Genomic DNA, 21,949 nt, shown 5'->3' with positions numbered 1-21,949 from the left:
AAATAATAAAATATTAATATACCAAACTAAAAAAATATTAATATAAAGTGATTTTAATATTATTTTGTGTTGCCAAAAGAGGTTGAATAAATTATAAATAATTATAGATTTTTTTACAAAGTTCATTTTTATGTAAAAAAAATGTAATTGTGAATATCCGTAGAAATACTCGACTGACGGATAGTCGTGCACATATGGAGAGAGAACATATATCATTACTATCCAATGGAGGGCCTAATGACGTTTAGGGATCGCACATGAGCCCATTTATTTAAAGGCAACAACTTTTTTTCTTTGTAATTAATTTTTTTTTATATATAAGAAATTTTAGGGAACCATCTTCTCTTACCCTTGATCTTAAAGTCGTACTTAATTTTCATTTTTAAATAAGTATGTCTCACTTTATTCTAAGACCATTCACAATGGTGAGTGTTTCACCTATTTAGCATCACGTTAAATAGACACCTCCATTTTGGAGTATGGGTGTCTATGAAGAAAAGTGGCTATGGAAGCACCATCTCTCTTTCTTCATTTTTTGCGGGGCCCATTTAATAAATTTTAATAAAATAAATAAATTTTGTTGAAATGTAATTATATAGAATTATTTGTTGGATTTATTTAATAATTTCTTTTGAGGTGTTGGCTTTGAGAAAATCGGTGCTTATTAAGTATTGTCGTACAATGAGCGAGGTGGACATAGGGGACCCATTTAAGCACTCAATTTGGGATGCTCTGTTGTGAATGGTCTAATGCTCTAATATGATTTCTTTAAAATATTGAACCCTCACTTATGTTTTTGTAATATGATATTTAATTATTTTCTTAATGCATAATCTCACTTATAAAATAAATAATATTAAGTATTTATGCTACTTTGCATTTACTTATATAAACTTTTCTTAATTGAAATTGTTAGAGTAGGAGACCCAGAATATAGGTAGCCCTATTTGTCTCCATAGATAAAATATGAGTATTTGTGCTCATGGATATTTGTTGACATCCCTAACTTGTTGATAGATGTGTGATTTAAAACTAATACAATGTACCCCAAATCTTCATTACAAAACAAAAGTACCACAAAGTAGATTAATGATAAGAGTGTGTCTAATATGAATCTCTCAAAGATGGTCTAAAGGTGGTCCTTTACCATTTTTAATAAAAAACTAAATTTTAAATAATAAAAAATGAACAACAAAAATGATATTTGTATTAAAATTTACCAAACATATGATGGTCCACTTTTGAATCGGGTTCATATTAGGCACCCCGTAATGATAATCTTTTTTAAAAAAGGATAATTTTATTAATATAATATTAGTGGCATATGTTGATAGCATAGGAGAAAATTCTTTAACTACGAATGTTAAGATTCATGAAAAATATCCTAAATATTGCCTTAAATTATCTATAAGAAATTGAAAATGTACAATTTCTTTTTACAAAATTTAAAATATACAATTGTTTAATAAATTTTTATTCAATTATATTTTTAATAACTAATTCAAAAAAAAAATTCATTTCCAAAGGTATTGGTTATTAGAAAATATTTTTTTAAATTATGGCTATTACAAAAAATATTTATCAAAATATTTATTTCCATTCAAGTTTATTTAATCTAGATTAAGAGTATCTTGTTTCAAGTAGTATAAAATATTACTTTTTTTTGTTTAACAACTCTCTTTTTTGGCCGACTGTTTTTCTGCTAAAGATTGCCACATGATTAAAAAACTCAATTATATGTCAAATTGTCAAACCATGTTGGTAAGACAACACCGGCCTATTCAAATATTAGTTTGTCAAATTGTAGGAGTTTAGCCTTTTCAGATATTCTCTCTAGAAAAAACAAAAACTTTTTAATGAAAGTTATGAAGATTTATGAAACTTTTCCATATTTTAATTTTTACAACTCTTCTTTATGTTTTTACAATTCTTTAGATTGAAAATAATTAAATCGTAGAAAAGTTTATGTTCTTTTGACGAACAAATCTTTTTTGATGAACAACTCTTTTTTTTGTTTATAATAGTGACTGGAGATTGTATTTATTATTTGATTTGCTTTGTTGACATTGATTTTTAAAATTTATTTGAATGGTAACTCAGCAAGTAATTGATTATATTGATCTTGATTACATGTAAATTAAAGAGATGATCCGGGTTATTAAAATGTATCAAAAGAGTTGAATATCTTAACAATGGTCTATTAATGCCTTAATATAAGGCATGTGTTTATAAAATAATGTAACAAATTTCTTCTTCTTCTTCTAAATTGACTTGTGTAAGTTGTGTTGATGTGAGAAAAAAATTAAATGAGTAAACATTAAATGATAATTAGACCATAACAATGTCACAGTTACTTTAGAATAGAAACTTTTTTTTTTTGAGCAAATTTAGAATAGAAACTTATAATAGAAGATGATTGATTTGTTTATATTTTTTGGCGGTGTTGAAGATATGAACCCCCAAACCTTATATATATTATGCATTGTCTTTATCAATTGCGTTAAGCTCACGGAACATTGATTTGTTTATATTGTAGATCTGATAAAATTACTTGTATTAAACACTAATAACAAAAATGCTATTTATGGAAACTTGTTAAATTAAACATCAGAACCAAGACCAATGAATCTCTTGTCCCGGAAAATGGAAGATATGAGAACAATTCACTATATGTATTAATTTCAAAGAAACAACCAAATAAAGAACAATGTTACGTTATAAAAAAAAAAATTGATCAATCAATGAAAAGAAGAACAATGCTTTAGTTGGAGCACAAAAGTACCCAGAAGGAGCAAACAAAAGTATAACACAGGTAGTGGACGAAGGGAAGCATTGGAAACTTATTTATATATATGAACATTCCTCTTTTGCTTGATTATGACCTTTGGTTGAAAAATTAAAATTTATAATAATATTAAATGTCATTTATGGCTAAATCAATAATAAGAAAATTGAAAAATTAAAATTTAAAATTAACATCAAATTTCATTTAAAATTCCCCTTATGCTTACGTTATATATTTTTTTTATATAAGAGAGATGAACATTTTAAGGAGAAATCAGTTTTACATAATTTTGGTATTGAAAAAATGATGTAATATTAGTTTTATTATAATTGATTATTGATTATAATTGATACGTTACTTCACAAAATTGATTGCAAAAATGTTATTTCTTTTTTTGGTTACAACAAAAATGTTCTTCCAATATTTCATTTTACAAATTTTCCAAAGATAAAGGAAATATTCAAATCATTAAAAATGTAAAAAAAAAAATGAGGTAATCAAGCTGCTTGAAGAAAATTATGAAAGAAGCATTAACTGCAGGTTAGACTATATCAGTGCCCCATATACTTTTGAATAGAGGGGGTTTCATTTATTTATATTGCTAGAATTAAAGATTTATGGATACGTTGATAAAAAAAAAGATTGATGGATACAAAAAGCAATATTTAAGGAAGAGTTTTGAATTGCACCAAGGAATATCGAAAATGGTGTGAGAAATGTTGAAAGTAAAAACAATGTAACAAAAGTACAGTCAAATCCATAAATTCGTGTAGACCCAAAATTTATGAAGACCCAACATTCGATGTAATTACATTAATCAGAAAGAAAAAAAAATCAATTATCATTTTTTCAGAATTGAAAAAAAAAGAAAAGAAATAATATGGTCCTAATAATTAACATATTCATCATCATAAAGGACTACCATTTTTATCTTGCTAACTTGTGACCTTAAAGCACATGTTAAGGAAGTCAGAAGTAGAATTATTATCTCAAAGCCATACATGCAATTTGAGACATATCATTTACATCCATGATTCATGGTTTAGTTTTAATTGTCTCGAGTCATACCATTTTGCAGTTATTATGAATTCAAATTCAAATCTGAATAATAATGTATAGAATAATTATAAAATATTCAATTTATTCACTTTAATTTGGCAGATTTTTGGTTTGTATAAATTATGAGTGTTCTTAATATACAGCGTGTTTAGTAAAATGGGTTATAGTTGATAAATCGTTCAAGCGAGGTCACTGGTATATACCTATATACTTTCTCCATCCTTTTTGAAAATTTTCTTATATTAAGGACCGGAGTATTAGGTAATGAATCTTACATTACTTTTGTTAAAAAAAAATTAAAAAATATGCGGAATGTTTTATAAAAATAAAACGCACCTAGTTTATTGCAAATGAACTTATAATTATATTTAGGGTCAAAAGATTATCCAATTAGGACTTATAATTAAAGAGGGATGAAGTATCACCCAAACATTGAATCATATGATATCTTAACTAAAATTCGTTTAATATGTTTAAATACATATGAATATGAATGGATTATATGTTAAAATAAGATCCTTATCATTTAAATTAGTTCGTCATATGTTATACATATCATTAAATGACCTAAATAAAAAAAATAAAATGAAAATTAATATTATTAAAATGTTTGCAAAATACTTGTCAATCACTTTATAATTACAACCGATCCAAGTTGAAATTAATATGAAAATGAAAAAAAGAAAAACTTGTGAGACTTATTCGATTGAGTTCGTATTTGTGCTTTATTGTTAAATACAACCCGAGATTTGCATCACCACCAACATTCCTCACATAATACATTTTTCCCTAAATAAGATTTCCATCATAATAAGTTCCCTAAAAAAAAGATTTGTATCATATTATATTCTTAATACACAATATGTTTAGATCAAATTTAGTTTGTGTTGCCTTAAACATCAAAATCAACTCATATTTATTTGACAGTTCTCAAACATGGTAGCGTTGCTAATGCTGGATTCGACCTTGTAAATCAAAGTTTGGCAAAATTGTTAATAAAAGGTAAATAAACAATAGCAAGAATTATACAACCCTAATACAACTATTAAAAATGATTAATAAGAAGTCCACAAATTCATTCATTAGAATTAAAACGAAATCAATAATTTTTAAAAGTGATTAATATGAACATCACAAAGAATAATAAGAACATCACAGCCTAACAACAGATTGTCACTTTGAACATCACAAATAAATTAAAACCTAACAATAGGCACGATCAATCACCTTGATTCCCTCACATGATTAATTTTAGAAATTAAACCTTTTTATGAACTGGGAGCAAGAAAAACAATAAAAGAATAAGAAGGAAAAAAAAACAATTTAACAAACCAAGAATGGGAGCAAGAAAAACAATAAAAGAATAAGAAGAAAAAATAACAATTTAACAAACCAAGAAAATATTGGTTTAGTGCTGTCTCTCAAATATTTGTGTTGTATTTCGAAAGTGGTGTGAAAAGTATGAGTCTCAAGAGGATTATTTATAGCAAAAGAAATCAAATAATCATGACATAAATAATTCTGATTGGTAGAAAATTAAAACAAATGACAAATAATTTGATTTGATTGGTTGAAATAACAAACAATGATGTTAATACAAAATGACCGAGCAAACTAATGGGTATGATTATAGGCTAATTAACAATATTGATTATCATTTAAATCTTAGAATGCTATATAACTATTTCTGTCCAAAAAAAAACTATTTATAGGAATTTACAAATTAGGTGACCGAAATAAATGGAATTTTAAAACATTTTGTTTTGTTCAAGCAAAAGTTTATGGACAAATTTTGATGTACGGTTCATTATAAAATGATTGTTTAATTCTTTTTAAAGAAAAACTTTTTTTTTGTATTAAACCTCATATCCGGTTCGTAGGATAATAAAATGACCTAGTAATTCATAGTTCGGCTAGTTGGTAAGTAAAGCTTAACAAAAAAAAATATTTTAGAAAGACACCTAATTGCATTGAATATTGATCGTGATATGGTGTATGAAATCAAAAAAATAAATTAAATACTCCTTATAATTTTAGCATATTACATTTTGGAGTGTATAAGAAATATGAAATAAAACATTAAATGCATTAAATAACAATAATCCTTAATCTTTAATAAAAATCATTAAATGTAATAATTTGACCAATGTAATTATTAATGCCCTTACTTTGTTACACCTGAGATGATGATTTTCATCTAATTAATTATTAACTAGTATGGATACCCGTGTCAAGCACGGGCTAGAATTCAACCATACTTAAGTGAAAAAATGTTGTATGTATCAAGTGTAAGTTACATTTCAACATTGAATAAAAGAGTGGAGGTTGGACAACATATAAATTGGAAGACTCATATACTTAATACCTTAAATATTCGATGAAAATGTAATATTATTCTCACTTGGATGATTGCTCTAGCTCCAATGGATCGATCCACACCACCGCGAGTTCCCCCATAAATTCCAACAGTCGTAACAAAACCCGGTTCGACTTTGTAGCAGAAGCGCGGGTGGGAGAGTTGTTATTGTGTCAAATGTGAGTAAAAGTTCAACATTGAATGCAAAAGTAGATGTTGAGCAACATAATATACCTAATGTCTTAAGATTTAGGGTGAAGATGTAGTGTCAATATCACTTATGTGGTTTCTTTTAGTCTAAAGTGATGATTAAACTAAATGTATGATCCCTGGTAGAAGAAAATTATGAACTATTTTTTTTTTAAGTTTTTAGATGTCATGTATTTCTTTCAAATAATTCTTAATTCATTCTTTCAAACCAGTGGCGGAGTCACACACACAAGGTTGTGTGGGCTCCTGTCTGCACAAATATATCTCCACCCACCATAATTGTAATATACCACTATTAGATTTTGCAGGTAAATTAAATATATGAATTGGAATACACCCCGTATAAATTTTCCACTCAATTTATTAACTTTATTTTGCAGTTTGCAGGCAATTTATCCACACAAACAAAACATGTTACACTCTCTCATATATTTAATTTTTTTAAGTTAAAATAAGTAGTTTTTATTATACCCCGTCTCACTATATGTTAAAATGTCTCACATCGGTTGAGAGATGATATGGATAAGTATTTAAAAGTGTGGGCGATATTCACATCACATCCGTTTTTGTGAGAATTTATTTCTAAACCCACCTATGATCATCTCTTTCTCTATTTCTCAATGAGAAAAATGAAAACTCTTCCTCCTTGTTTCATGGAACCGTAAAATCAACCACACCAACTTTTCCTCCCAACAAATTTCGTGTAATGGTGCCCCCGCTATTCAAAAGTTATGGCTCCGCTACTGTTTCAAACATTAATTTTAAATGAAACATGAATTAAATTTGTATGAATAAAAGCTCTCGCCAATTTGAAATTTTGAATGAGTCGCTTATACACATTAATCATTTATCTTTTAATAATAATACTCAATAAGAACGTAATTTCTTCAACAAATGAGTTCCACAAATAACTATATTTTTATATTCCAACAACACTTATTTATTTTAAAATAATTTATTTATTTAGATATGTATAAAAGTGAAGAGAGTCGTTTCATAAACATTATTCTCTATTAGGCCAACCACTGTTTATTATGGTGTTAACCCTATGGCTTTGAAGGTAAAGGGGTCCTAGTAATCTTAAGTTATGTCGGGAGGTTAATAAAGTTTGACCATTAACTGTTCCACCTAGAATCAAACTCATGTTCTCCATAATAATTCGTCGTTGATGGAGCTAATTAACCACATGAACAAAATTTATTGTTTTATTTATTTAATTTTTTAATTTAACTTCGTGGTGATTTTGTTTGAATCTACAACAATTACTAATCAACATTTATTTTTCCTCTAAAAAAATTAACATTTATTTATTCAATATTGGTATTAGCATTTTCTTTCTATTTTCATAAACTCCTAAAACATACAACACTCATGACATTCATATTTAAAAATGGTTTTTATAATATATTGTTTCCATTTTTTTTGGAGAGAATATCCTTTCCATTTATATAAATTAGAGCAATTAGAAAAATATACGCATGAGCTATTTTGTACTTTTTCTCTCAAGTACTCTAGCGGTTAAATTCACACAATGAGGGGTATAAGTTTGAACATTGACACATGCATATCAATATCAATGGAGCTTCCAACCGAGTTGCAATTATAGGATTGTAAAATTTATTTGAGCATTAATATGAATTATGAAATTAGAATTATTAGAAATATTTTTACTAAAAAAGCATTGATTGTAATGTGATCGAACTCAAGTGGTTAGTGAGTTCCAAATTAATCAGGAAACCTGAGTTTGATTTTTCAGTAGAACAATCTTTCGATCAAACTCCGGCATACAAAGAGTCTTTTACAACGAAAATATTTTTTTCACAAAGAAAAAAATTTCTATTTTGAGAGGTAAAAAATTAATTACTTCACAATTGTTTATAATTTAAATTTAATTTCAATTGAATACCGGTATTAATCTTATTTATGTGGTTAAAGGTCTGCATGAAATATATTAACAATATAATTATAAATTCCATATTAATAAAAAATGGGAATACAATCTTGGTTTAATTTAAAAGTAACTTTTTAAAAATTAGCAACAAATTTGCTTAATTTTTTTTTGTACCAATTCGCATGGTCCAAGACAAAAAATTGTAAATTATAATTAGTAATGATGGTGCTATGAATAAGAAATTTCTATAATAAGTTGAAAAAATTTAATGTATATAATATAATATTTAAGGCTTTAGTAAAAAAAATTAAGGCATTTTTTTTACAAAAGTTTAAGGCATTGTTGTATACTTAGAAATATTTTATCACAAATTAATTTTAGCATATGCGGTCATATCAATGAACAAAGTTCATTTGATTAAATGTCTTAATATTTTTAAATGAAATTCAAGATGATAAAAACAACAATTGGGACAAAGACTATCACTGAAATGAATAGAAAAGACAGTGCTGGCTCTTTTTTTGGATTCGATTTATGTCCCTAATTTTTTATCGGGTTAGATTTACGTCCCCTACTTATTTTTTCTCCATAAATTTTATTTTTATCTTAAAAAAACTTGTTAGTGTAGATCCTTAAAATGTCAATTATTTTCTATTTTTAATTTCCAAAATGTCTTTTTTTGAGAGAATTAGCAAAATGTCTTGAATACTATTTAAAATGAAAGACGTAAGATTTTATTGATTATCATAGTTTAAAAGTTATATATTTAATTAAGAAAAAAGATATCCTATAAAACAAATGTTTTTTTGATGTTAATTGTTAGTAATTAGTTGTTAGATTTTTTTCTTTCCCGAAACAAAATTAATTGTTTTCTTCTTCATCCAATTTTGTACCAAAAACCTATAACATCATGGAAAAACACATTCAAACGAAACCAATAAATACATTGAATTAGACAATTGATATAACATGAGTTTAATTAGAATACTCTGACAGTGTAAAACCACTTTACACTATCAACCAATTAAAATTACTCAATGAGACACATCGACATTTGTGTTAGAATCAGAAAAATAAAATAAAATCTTCTCTATTAACTGCCTCCCATATTTCCTATTATAAGTATATGTTTTTTCGATGCATTATACTTGTGATTGTAAGATGGAACTTTTCCTGATTTAATGATTTTTCTCTGTAATCAAGAGTTACTTGTGAAGAAAATAAAAAAAAAAATTGTGACGAAAACAACACCTGAAAGATTATAAGGGCATTAGACTGCATGTTTTTTTTTAGCATAATTTTGGTCATAGTTATAAGTGACCACATATTTTTTTATGACTATGAACACCTGAGAATTATTTGTCAGTAGATTATGCAATGGCTCCAATTTTTTATGTGAATTTTTCTTTTTTTTGTGTTACTTTTTATATGGCTCCAATTCATGCAATGGCGGCTATGAACATCATGAGAATTGTTTTCTTTATTAAAAAAAAAGAGAATTGTTTGTCAAATAATGTGCCTTAATTTTGTATGTGCTTGAAACATTTCTAAATAAATAACAATTGTGGCATGGATTTTAACAAACAATGGTATAAGGTAAATGAAATCAATTTGGACAAGTATTACATCTTTTTGACTTTATTTGTGCAATATTCTTTGTTTCTTTCTCTACCAGTGCAACCCCAGTTTTACTATGCATGCTAAATAGTGTTAGTATTTAATCAAGAAAAGAGCAACAAATTGAAAAGAAGAGTTGTATATATATCTGGGTTCATAGCTAGTGAAAAGAGGAAGGGGTGAAGAAGCATGAGGACAAGAGTTAAAACAAACGAGGAAGTAGGAGAGAAGAAAAAAGCATTAAGTAAATAGCTAACAAATCAGAAACATGGAAATAAGGCATTTATTAAAAAAGATTTGATTTGATTTTCTCTATTTTTGACACATATGCTGATGTGTCTAATTGAATGATTTTAATTGGTTGAAGGTGTAAAATTATTTTACACCGTCAGAGTATTCCAATCAAAACACCTATTAATACATTTAAAAGTTTCACACTGTAGAAACAAAATCAAGTACCATGGAATAAAGTTGATTATAATAATTGGAAAAGTTTTTAGTAGGGAGTGGCCCACTTAATCATCCTAATAGAGTCTATCTAAAGTGTATTATGATGCTGATTTTTTAATGGTTTAATAAGTAGGCTATACTGCTATAGTGGTAGCATAGTATCTATTGTCAAGAGAAGAAAGGTGGAGAGAGATGAGAAAAGAACTATGCAGAATGGATAAAAGAAGTCATCTTTTACAATGACAAAAATAATAAAATGTCATTCAAGAACATAGAGAATTGTTCAAAAAATTAGAATATAATAGAAGAAAAGGGAGGAAATGAGTATAAAAGAAAAGGGAATAGTTTAAATCTTAACATAGAAAATCAACAAAAAATATGTTGGTTAATTTTCCAACGCGGCTGGGTTGACCTCCGGCGTGGTGGTCCTCGATGAACATACTTTAATTAATATTTTTATTACAGAGTTTTGTTGAGAGCATCAAACTGTTATACTTCAGAACTTAGTTTTATCATGTAAGCTTGTGGTGGTCGAAAAATGAAGAAATTGACAGTCTTAAAAATGAACTTTGTAGAACTGAGAAATAAAGCTAACAATTTTATAGATGACAAAAGGTAGATCAAGATGATGGTTTTATTTTAGCATGAGGCGGTCGGAGTTGATGGAAAAAGAAGAGAGAATGTAGAGATAACAGTGGTAGAGAGGGTGCAGAAATCACATGTGTCCACGAAGCAAAAAATAATATGCCTTCTCTTTTCTTTTTATTTTTAATCTTGAAATATCCCTTTTATTTTCATTTCTTATTTGTTATGTTTATTTATTTATTTTTTAGGAATTTTTGTTATATTTATTTTGAGATATATTTTTTTTACGATTGAGATATATTTTTTTAATAGATTTTGAGATATAATATTATACTTACTAAATCATTTTTTTATCATGATAATGATACAAAGTTTTCACCGTCAATTAACAATGATTAATCTTTGTCGAAGAAACTCTGGAGCACACAAACTAGGTTGTCATCTCTTATTCAGATTTTTTTTCATATGCATAAGACAAAAATTAAACTTCTAACCACATACTTTAAGTGGTTCAAGTGATTTACCAATTGAACTAATCTATTGTTGGTTATTTACTAAATTATTAACGAAATTAAAGTATTGTTGGTTATTTACTAAATTATTAACGAAATTAAAGTAATAGTAAAAGGATCTCCATAAACTTAAGTCAAATGGTATAAATATTATAATATGGAGAGTGGTTTGATCATCTTAAAACAGGGTTGGCTGGCCCTGTGCAAGTGCATCAAGGCCCTTGGCACAGAGCCTCAAACTTGAAGGGGCCTCAAAATTTGAAAAAAAAGGAAAAGAATTGTGAACCTACGAACAAAATCCGTCATTAAATGTCATTTTTACGTAGGTAAAAGTCCAGAATCCAACTATTTTACTGTCAATTATACATTGTCCGCGAGTAAATATCTATTTGTCTGTGGGTAAAAGTTATGTTTAAATCATTGCTCATATATTTAAACAGAACGTAGATGTTTTTCACTTTAAGGGGTGTTAAAATTATCAAGATTACAACGGGGCCTCTGTATTGTCGGAGACGACCCTATCTTAAAAGATAAAATTTTGTCCACTAGACCAAAAGAAACAAAATAGTAAATGGTTAAATATATGAATTAAACTGAGTCAATTGTTAAAATATAAATTTTGGATACTTTTTTGAAATATTCATATTTTTATATTTTATTTAAAAATGCACTATAAAGTGATAAACTAATTTTATGATTTAATTTAACTTTTTTATATTCTTTTATGAATTACCTGTCATAACTCAATCATTATCCAATATGAACTAAATTTATGATCAGGTTGATTGGTTCTAATTGAAATAAGAAATTGAGTATTTTTTTGTAAAAAAAAAAAAATTTGAGTATTTTAATAAAGGCAAATTAATAAATTTTGATTGAATTAGGTAACGACCTTTGTCAAAACTTACCCAACTAAGCACTAAAAATTAGTTTGAAATCAAAGAAACAATTGTATCCTCAATATTAAACCGACCTTATATTATTGATTTTATATACCACACCAAAAATTGTGATGACGTGCTGAGATCCTTACATATTATTGCTTAAGGAGTAGCCAATATCAAGTGTCATTTTTTGGAAGTGATTGGATGGAGTTGTATTGTGAGATTGACTTTCAAGATCCTAATGTGTAGAGTTTCAATTCAATTTTTTTTTTTTTTGACGTTCAATTCAAAAGTTCATTTGTTGTGAACATTGACATTGTTATTATTGTCACTAAACATTAAAAAAATAGTAACAAAAATTAATTGTAGGTATGTGTGGAGATACTAAATTTATTTTTGTATTGTTGGTTGTTTGTTAAATTTCTATATGTTGTTGCATTATATATAGTTTCCATACTCAATCAATTGTTCAGTTTACACAAATGATTGAAATACTTTTTAACAAATTCATCAAACAAACCAAAAAAAAAAAATACTCATTTGCTCATCCAAAAAACTTTTTGACAAAACAATAGATTGATGTACAATTTGGTATAGCAGAGTTGAAAAGTATCGATTACTATAAGGTTCAAGTACTTATTAGATTGCATATTTTATTTAATGTATATATCAATTTTTAATTTTATTTATGTTATTATGTAAGAATTATATAAAAAACCTAACATAATTTTTTAATTGTAGTAATCGGTTCAAATGTGGTTCAACCACAGTTAAACTCTTGAACCTTATAATGGTGCCTTTACCGGTTCAATGATTGGTTGGGTTTTCTAAATATTGGTTAATCATGTTACATGTTCATCACTTAATTTATTACTTTTTCTATGCAAGAGTAAAATTATATTAAATAAAAAGTAAATGATACAATGATTGGGGGTATTATACTTGACACATGTATAACTTGAACGGGAAAGCATCATGATAAAACATACTAAGTGGACCAACTTTAATCTATCATAACAAAAATTCACTCATCACAGGTGCAACCCAGCAAACCTGCGTACGGCCGCGAAACGAGATTGTAAGAAATATGAAGAGTGAACATTTGGAAAGAACAATTAGAGTTAAAAAAATGGTGAATGGATCGACCGCCAACACAAGCAAATTTCAAGTGCCAACAACTTCCTGAACAAAGCAACAAGCATAAAAGCTCTTTCAAACATTAACAATCAATGAATAGTCACATGGACATCACAGATAACCAGTCGATACCAGAGTGAAGGCGAACATGATGCCTTGAAACCTGAAGATTTAAACAAATTTGGAACAACCGATAATCGAAGAGGTCAGACCACCAAACACAACATGCTTTAGTCGACGCATAAAAACATAGATCGAGCAAAGAGTCCAATATGTTAGTAATTAGACTCTTTCGAATTATTAGAACCAGAACTTTCTGGGTTTTTTAAACTAAACCACATCAAAAAGAGGCCATAAATCTTCTATCACTCAATCTCTGGTCCAAAATAGAAGCATAAAAACACATACCAAATAGTAGTAGACCCACGAAAACAAAAAAACACACCAACCACACACGAACACCACCAATGACCCATCTAGAACGAAACAAAACGCACCAAACCAACATTGGTGACAATACTGCCACCAACCTCGCTTAAGCAACGACTCTATCCACTAACAACCATCAACCTTCCGACACGTAGACCAACCTCAATCGAAACTAACCTTGTGAATGACGGATAATATCAAACTAAGGCACGGTGGATGCCAGTATGAAGTAGGAGACAAACTCCAAAACACACGTCGCAAAACCATAGGAACCAAATAAACTCATATCGTAGCACCAAAGGACTAGAAAAGGGTGGTGCAGAGAAGGAAATCTCTCATCGCACCACCGTTAGAAACTATTAAATCTTGGTGGGTGAGATTTAGATCCAAAGGGTAAGGCGGTGGAGGGGTTAGCTTAGAGAGAAGGAAGAGAAAGAAATGTCAAAGAGAAAGAGGAAGAAAAATGAAAAAATCATCACTTAATTTATTACTATTAGTATATCAATAAAAAAAATTATTATTGTTATTAACTACTTTTTACGTCCCTATAAAAAAAGATCTCACACCTACAAAAAAATTCAAGTAGTTAATATTCAATTAATATTAAGTAAAGAAAATCTAAATTTTTATGGAGGAAATTATTATAATGTTCTAAACATATATGTGAAAAAAACAATTCAAAATTTGAAACATAATTAAACATGTTTTGTTCCAATTGAGATTAAACCTACATGCAAGATGATTTTCTTAAGGTTTAAAAAATATGATTTTTTTTAAGATAAAACATGAACTTGATAATTTTACAGAGACAAATGATAAAGTAGGTTTGTTATCATTACTACTACTTTTTTGAGAAAAAAAATATTAATATAGATATTCCTATGGCTTCCTTTTAATATATACAACTTTTTTTATTGAGACAATTATAAGATTGTGTCATGCATTTTAATTTTTTTTAAGAGCAATTCAACCAGTGATTCGATCAACGACTCAACACTTTACCGAGTCAACGATCGAGATGATTTATAAAACATTAGACAAATATTTGTCACAGATAAATTAATAAAAAAACTCAAGTTAGGTATTTATCATTGATAAATATAATAAAAAAGGGGAAAATGTTTGCATTGATAAATATAAAGAAACATGGGATAAGTTTATGTGAATAGTAAATCCAAAAAAAAAATATGGGGCAAACATTTGTTATTAATAAACTATTTGTGAGTGTCTTGAATTTCTATTAAATATGAAAATTATGTCCATGATATTACATATATTAGTAGATTAATCTAACATTGTTGAATGTATTATAAATTTTTTTCTTATTGATTTTGGCATTACCAGGTCATTTTGTTGCGGGAACACTTTGTTCAACATCCAATACTTTGCACTGATAATATGAGCAAATTTTTTTTTTTTAATTCTATATAAGAAAAGTATGACATTTGAAATAGGTCTTTCGTAGGAAGATTTTTGTGCTTCAAATGATTTAAAAGCTCAGAACATTATTCGTTTTAAATTCACAATAAAAAATCCTCATTTGAGATGTAATGTTTTTAAAATCCCCAATTGCTTTGTATTTTCATCGACATCGTGTTTTTTTTTCCAAATTGATTTTAGTCCCTGCACGACTGGTGTTCAATTTCCTTGAACTTTTTATAAACCTGATGATAATTTTGCTCTTTATGAAAAACAAGAAAGACGAAAAGAAACAGAAACGTGACTCACGTGCCTTTCTTACGGGAAATTTATGAACCGTTGGATCAATTTCATTTAATGGTTAAGCTTTGGTATAAGTCTTTTTTCCTTACACCTTGTGTGGATCCTGACTCTTTAATTATAGCTATTTATATTATCATATTTTTATTATATGCTCTAATACGCCAAAAGTTATGTTGAATTGAGATGTGGCTTGATACTTAACCTCTCAACTATTATTTAACGTGGTCTTTTTTTGTGTGTTAACCATTTGGTTTTTAGGAGAATGGATCGTGGTAATTAGGCATGGCACCAAAACTCATATCTGTGGGTACCCGCCTAAACGCACCCCGATTGGACGGGGTTTCCCGCTTTGATTGGATTTAGATATGCGTTAGGCTTTTCCTCGATTTCAAAACATAGATGCGAGACATGTTACATGGATATATATATATATATACCCACTCGGAACCCATACCCAGACTCGTCATTCGGATGTTACAAATTACTATATTACTCTTTTATATAAATAAAATTTCAAATCCTAAACCATTTCACTCAATCAGTAAGAATGTCAGTGTGTCTGGACTCACTCGAGTTCTCTCTCTTCTTTTTCCACATCTCACACCCTCAGTCTCTCATTTCTACAATACAACATTGCTCTAGGGCTAGAGAAAGCTTCTTTTTATATTAAAAGAAATGATTTGCTTTGGGTGCAGGGATGAGATACCCGATCCCGTCGTAGACAAGGATGATATTCAATTTCTCTTCCATGTTGGACCTAAACGACATTATTTTTTACACTAAAAAAGTGATTTTTTATTTTTAGTTGTGTTAAAACATGTAATGTTTTTAGTTAAATGTTTATTCTATGTTGAACGTAGGTTTTGGATGTCATTTTTTTTTAGTATGATGTTTGTAATTTGTATTTCTATTCCAAAATTTCCGTTATTTCATTTGTTTTTGTTTTTATGTCTAACATATAATTTATCTTTCTTTTTATATATGAACTATTTTCTCTTTTTACATTTTTTTTGTGCAAATCAATATTCTATTTTTACATCTGTTTGGGCAAATCAATATTTATCACGGTATGCAGGTTGAAGGAAACCAAATGAGATCCGATTGAAGACAAATGAACAAATAAAATTTAACCGTGCGACGCACGGGTTAGATCACTAGTTAAACTCATAACATTAAATGCTTACATGATTTTGCATCTTTTGTAGAAAAATAAAAGAAAAAAAATGTCAACATGCTATGTTATGGTTGAAAGTTGAGTGGAAAAACATACATTTTGCTTGTTATAAGAATTATATTTGTTGGAAAAAATATTATATTTAGCTTATTGTTAAAAAATACGTGTATGATTGAAACCTTTCATGATTTTATTAAATCTAAATGGTCAAAAATTAAGACAAAGGGTGCATGAATCCATTTGATTGGTTGAAAAATCAAACAATGATAATAATTTGATGGTTGTCATTGAAACAATTTTTTTTTTTGAAGGGGCATAATGCCATTGAAAAATATTAATAGAAATAAAAAATTCATTTAGTTTTGTTATTATAAGACTTTTACAACTTTCCACTTATAAATAAGGTAATTAATAAAAATATTAATGCAGTTTTAAAGCATATGTGATTATTAATTTTAATAATAGAATGAATGATGGATACAAAAATATGACGTTGAATAAAACATTAATTTTTTTCACTTAAAAAACATAATAATTTAATAATCTTTAATTAGGATATTAATTTTAAAAATAGTATAAACTCATTTAAATATTTAATTAGGATGAAGGAAATAAAATATAAATGACTGTAAGGTTTACTATTTTTTTTTGAAAATTCACTTAAAATTTTCTAAACTCATTTAAATATTTAATTAGGATGAAGGAAATAAAATATAAATGATTGTAAGGTTTACTATTTTTTTGAAAATGCACTTAAAATTTTAGGGTAGCACCTTGCTCCCTTTTAGTTAAAGAAAAAGGAAAGTTTTGACTCAAAAAACAAAAATCAAAGGTGCCATAAAATCGATTTTCTATTATGTATTTCTTATCTTTTTCACTCCAAAGTTATCGATTCAATCCATTTTTTGAAAATAGGATGCATTTCTTCTTGTCTATCGACTGGTTTCCATCTCAAGCATAAAGTAGCAAAAAAAAAAACACCAAAATAACATATAAAAGAGCAAGATATTAAAAGTAAAATAACAACATAAAAAACATAAGAAAAATTAAACAAAAAAGAATAGATAGATAGAAAAAGTTGTGAGTATTGAGGGATTAAAATAAAACAAAAGGGGGATGAAAGTGATTATATTTGAATGTGGTAATAGAAATCCTTCGTATATATTCTAATTTATATGTGATACATTTCTTCTTTTCTCTTGATTGACTTCGATGTCCAAAATAAAGATCCAAACAAAAACAAAGAACATATAAACACCAAAACAAAATTGAAAAGAGAATATGAATAAGAAACATCAACCTAAGAAATCACATAAAAAGGAACATAACAATAAGAAATGTTAAAACAAAATAAAGTACAATTGCGGTAATTTGCGATTTGCGGTAATTTGCGATCATCGGTACACAAACAAAATCACAAGAGTGCGATTGCGATTAAACTAATGGTGTGATTGCGATTGCGGTAATTTGCAAAAGATCAATTATTCTCATAGATCAATTAAGGGTGGCTTCTTGATTGGTGAAGCATCTGGTGGACATAGGACATAACACAGTACAAGGTAATCTCTATTCTACCAAATTAATTACTCCTATAGTAGCACGTTAACATGGTTATCAAAATATGCAATTGCGATTATTGATTATTAGTAATTAGCGGTGGGAACTACTACAATTGTTAGCAACTTGCGATTGTGAATCTGAACTTGCGGCGACTGCGATACTGAAGATTTACGATACGATAATTTGCAAAAGTGATACGGTGACTTGTGATTGCTAGTGATTGATTACAAAATTGTGATTCCTATATGTGATTCCATCTATTTGCGTTTCCGGGTTTCTAAATTGCTCGGCTAGGGTTTTCGATTGCTGAAGGTTTTCTCTCCATATCGTTGTGAGAGCTTTTGTGTTTCTCTTCTTGTAAGAGTTTGTGGTGCTTGTATTATTTCATGTGTGGGCATGATGACAGAGGTGAATTTCGAGGACTTATCACTAAGTGACGATGAGGGACTGAGTTTCGACATTGAGGAAGAAGAGAGTTCTGAGCATGATCCTCGCCTATGTTTGGTCGGACGTTTTCTTGTCAACCGTCCTGTTCGGTTAAAGGAGATGAAGATACGGATGTCTGAGGTGTGGCGACCAGTGAAGGGGGTGGCGGTGAAGGAAGCACAATCAGGGTTATTCTTATTTCAATTCTTTCACAAATTGGATATGGAGGAAGTACTGAAGGGCGGTCCGTGGACATATGACAATCATTCTTTGGTTTTGGAAAAGTTGTGAATTGGGGTACCGTTGAAGGATATCCAGTTGAACTATATGAATCTCTGGATTAGAGTTTACAATTTGCCAACTGGTATGATGAAGGAGAAAGTCGGAATGGGGTTAGGGAACTATATTGGAGAATTTTTGGAGTATGATGGAAATAACAATTCTAGTTTCTGGCATGAATATATGAGGTTGAAGGTGAGGTTCGATATCAGGAAACCATTGAAGTTAGGGAAGAAGATCAAGGCGAATGGGGGAGAATGGTGTGTGGTGAATTTTAAGTATGAGAAGTTAGGAACCTTTTGTTTTGTGTGTGGGGTCCTAGGGCATAGCGAGAACAAGTGTGAGGTTAGGTTCTCTCAGCCAGATGTTGCGATTCCAAAACGGTGGTCAAACACTATTAGGGCAGATCTGTGGAAGTCAGGGAGAAGGACGTCATCACAGTGGTTGCGGGAGGATTGGGGATCTAAGGCTAATGTGGAGAAGGAGGGAGGGAGGGGAGCCGAAACAGATGGACATTCTGAGTATAGTAGACATCATACATCTCTGACTCCTGTGGAGAGGGTGACCACGTGTCAGGTACTTGAGGGCAAGCAAATTGGTTCTACGCTTGTGTCAAGTGGGATCATCACTGGTGTGAATGATTTAAGGCATGCAAATGCTCCTTTACTGACTTTTACTAAAGATATAAGGTCGGGTACATCATGTTCAGCCATTCCCTCGACTATTGATAACCAAAACCAGGTGCACAGTACTAGTGAGAAGGATAATAAAGCAGAGATGGAATATCAATTTCAGAGAAAGCGTATGCGAGAGGACAAACAACCTGTAGAGGAATCCACAAATCAGACTAACCAGCATTTTTTATCGGCAAGTCCTGGCAGCCAGGACTGCCGGGACCAATTATTATCTTGAGTTGGAACTGCCGGGGATTGGGCAGACCGAGTGCAGTTCCAAATCTTCAAAACCTGGCCCGGGGACACAAACCAGACATTCTTTTGCTATCTGAAACGTTGGCTAATAAACGAAGCATGGAAAATATTCGTGTCATGTTGGGATATGATTCATGTCTAGCAGTTGATGTGGATGGCAGGAGCGGTGGGCTGGCAGTGTTTTGGAAAGATGTTTCTAATTGTCGTGTGTTAAATTACTCTCGAAATTTCATGAATATGATTGTGGAGGATAGAGAAGCTGGTGATTGGAGATTAACTTGTTATTATGGCTATCCTGAACGTGCTCGTCGTCGTGATGCTTGGGATTTACTTCGAGAATTGCGGGATATGTCATCCCTTCCGTGGTGTATCATTTGGGACTTTAATGATTTGTTGTCTCAACAAGACAAAGCTGGTATTCACCCTCATCCTAATTGGTTGTGTATGGGTTTTCGTGAAGCGGTTGATGATTGTGCCTTATCCGATATTAAATTGCATGGTCACCCATTTACGTGGATCAAGAGCCCGGGTACCAATCGAGTGCTGGAAGAAAGATTGGATATGGCTATGGGAAGCTCTGAATGGCTGCAACGTTTTCCAGAAGTCAAACTTACAAACTTGCTTACTTCTCACTCAGATCACACTCCAATACTGCTTGATATTATACCTACGATTCGTCAAAGGTATAATTATTCTTTTAAATTTGAAAATAGTTGGCTTTTAGAGGATGATATTGAGGAGGTGGTGGTGGATGGTTGGCGTGGTGCAATGGGGTTGGAGCTTGGTGATAGGGTTGTGAATTGTTCTACGAAGTTGCAAAGTTGGGGTGGGAGGAAGAGAGTTCGGTTTAAGGAAGATATTGACCAATGTGTCCGTATTTTAGAGGAATTACGTGCCCAACCAAATGGAATGATGCGTCCGCAATATGTCGCATCCCGAGAGAAGCATGCTCGACTTCTTGTACAAGAGGAGGCCTTTTGGAAGCAGAGAGCGAAAATGCACTGGTTGAAGGAAGGGTTTATGAATACAAAGTTCTTTCATACATCTGCGGTAGCCCGCGACAAAGTGAAGAAGGTTAGTAAGCTCCGCACGGATGATGGGAGGACTGCTACATCGCAAGAGGATTTGTGTGCGGTGGCACAAGGTTATTTTGAGCAACTATTTGCTGCGAATGCGGGTGTTCATGAACCGGTATTGGATTTGATGAGCCAATGTGTTTCGATGGATGACAATATAATGCTTACGACACCTATTACAAAAGAAGAATTGCGTCAAGCCCTTTTTCAAATGCAACCGGACAAGTCCCCAGGTCCAGATGGTTTTAATCCGGCATTTTATCAGAGATTCTGGCATGTGTGTGGTGATGATATTTTTCAGGCAGTTGCTTCTTGGTTGGATCGCGGTTATTTCCCTTCAAACCTTACAGAAACAAATATTTGTTTGATCCCGAAGTGCGAGGAACCAGATAATATGAAGGATCTTAGGCATATATCTCTTTGTAATGTGTTGTATAAGATGGTGTCGAAGTTGCTCGCTAATCGACTGAAACGGTGTTTGGATAAATACGTGTCAGAGGAGCAGTCAGCGTTTGTCGAGGGTCGCTCTATACTGGACAACACGTTAATAGCTACCGAGATAATCCACTCGATGAAGAGGAAGACGAAGGGATGGAGAGGGGAATTGGCTCTCAAGATTGATATTAGCAAGGCTTATGACAGAGTGGATTGAGGGTTTCTTCGTGGTGTGCTTATGCGAATGGGATTCAATGAGAAATGGATCCAATGAATGATGATGTGTGTTAGTTCTGTTACTTATTCGGTGCTTATGAACTTTGACAGGGTGGGGCCTATTGTACCCGGCTGAGGGTTGCGCCAGGGTGACCCGTTATCACCGTATTTATTCATATTGGTGGCTGAAGGCCTCTCGACTCTAATACATAAGGCA

The 21,949-nt window shown here is 30.2% G+C and overlaps 1 protein-coding gene across 1 annotated transcript; it reads left to right on the top strand.

Moving 5' to 3' along the window:
* Positions 1 to 18,770: 18,770 nt before the first annotated feature.
* LOC146915522 (uncharacterized) lies at positions 18,771 to 19,088 on the top strand. The gene has a single exon (XM_085721368.1). It carries the CDS (start codon positions 18,771 to 18,773, stop codon positions 19,086 to 19,088), a length of 318 nt encoding a protein of 105 aa, XP_085577494.1.
* Positions 19,089 to 21,949: the final 2,861 nt, after the last annotated feature.

This window comes from Medicago sativa, chromosome 6 (assembly GCF_051527215.1).
Source record: "Medicago sativa cultivar Bolivia chromosome 6, Bolivia_mono, whole genome shotgun sequence".
In the NCBI taxonomy this organism is placed as follows: domain Eukaryota; kingdom Viridiplantae; phylum Streptophyta; class Magnoliopsida; order Fabales; family Fabaceae; genus Medicago; species Medicago sativa.
The sequence above is the reverse complement of the archived record's forward strand: the minus strand, read 5'-3'. Positions and strand labels throughout refer to the sequence as shown.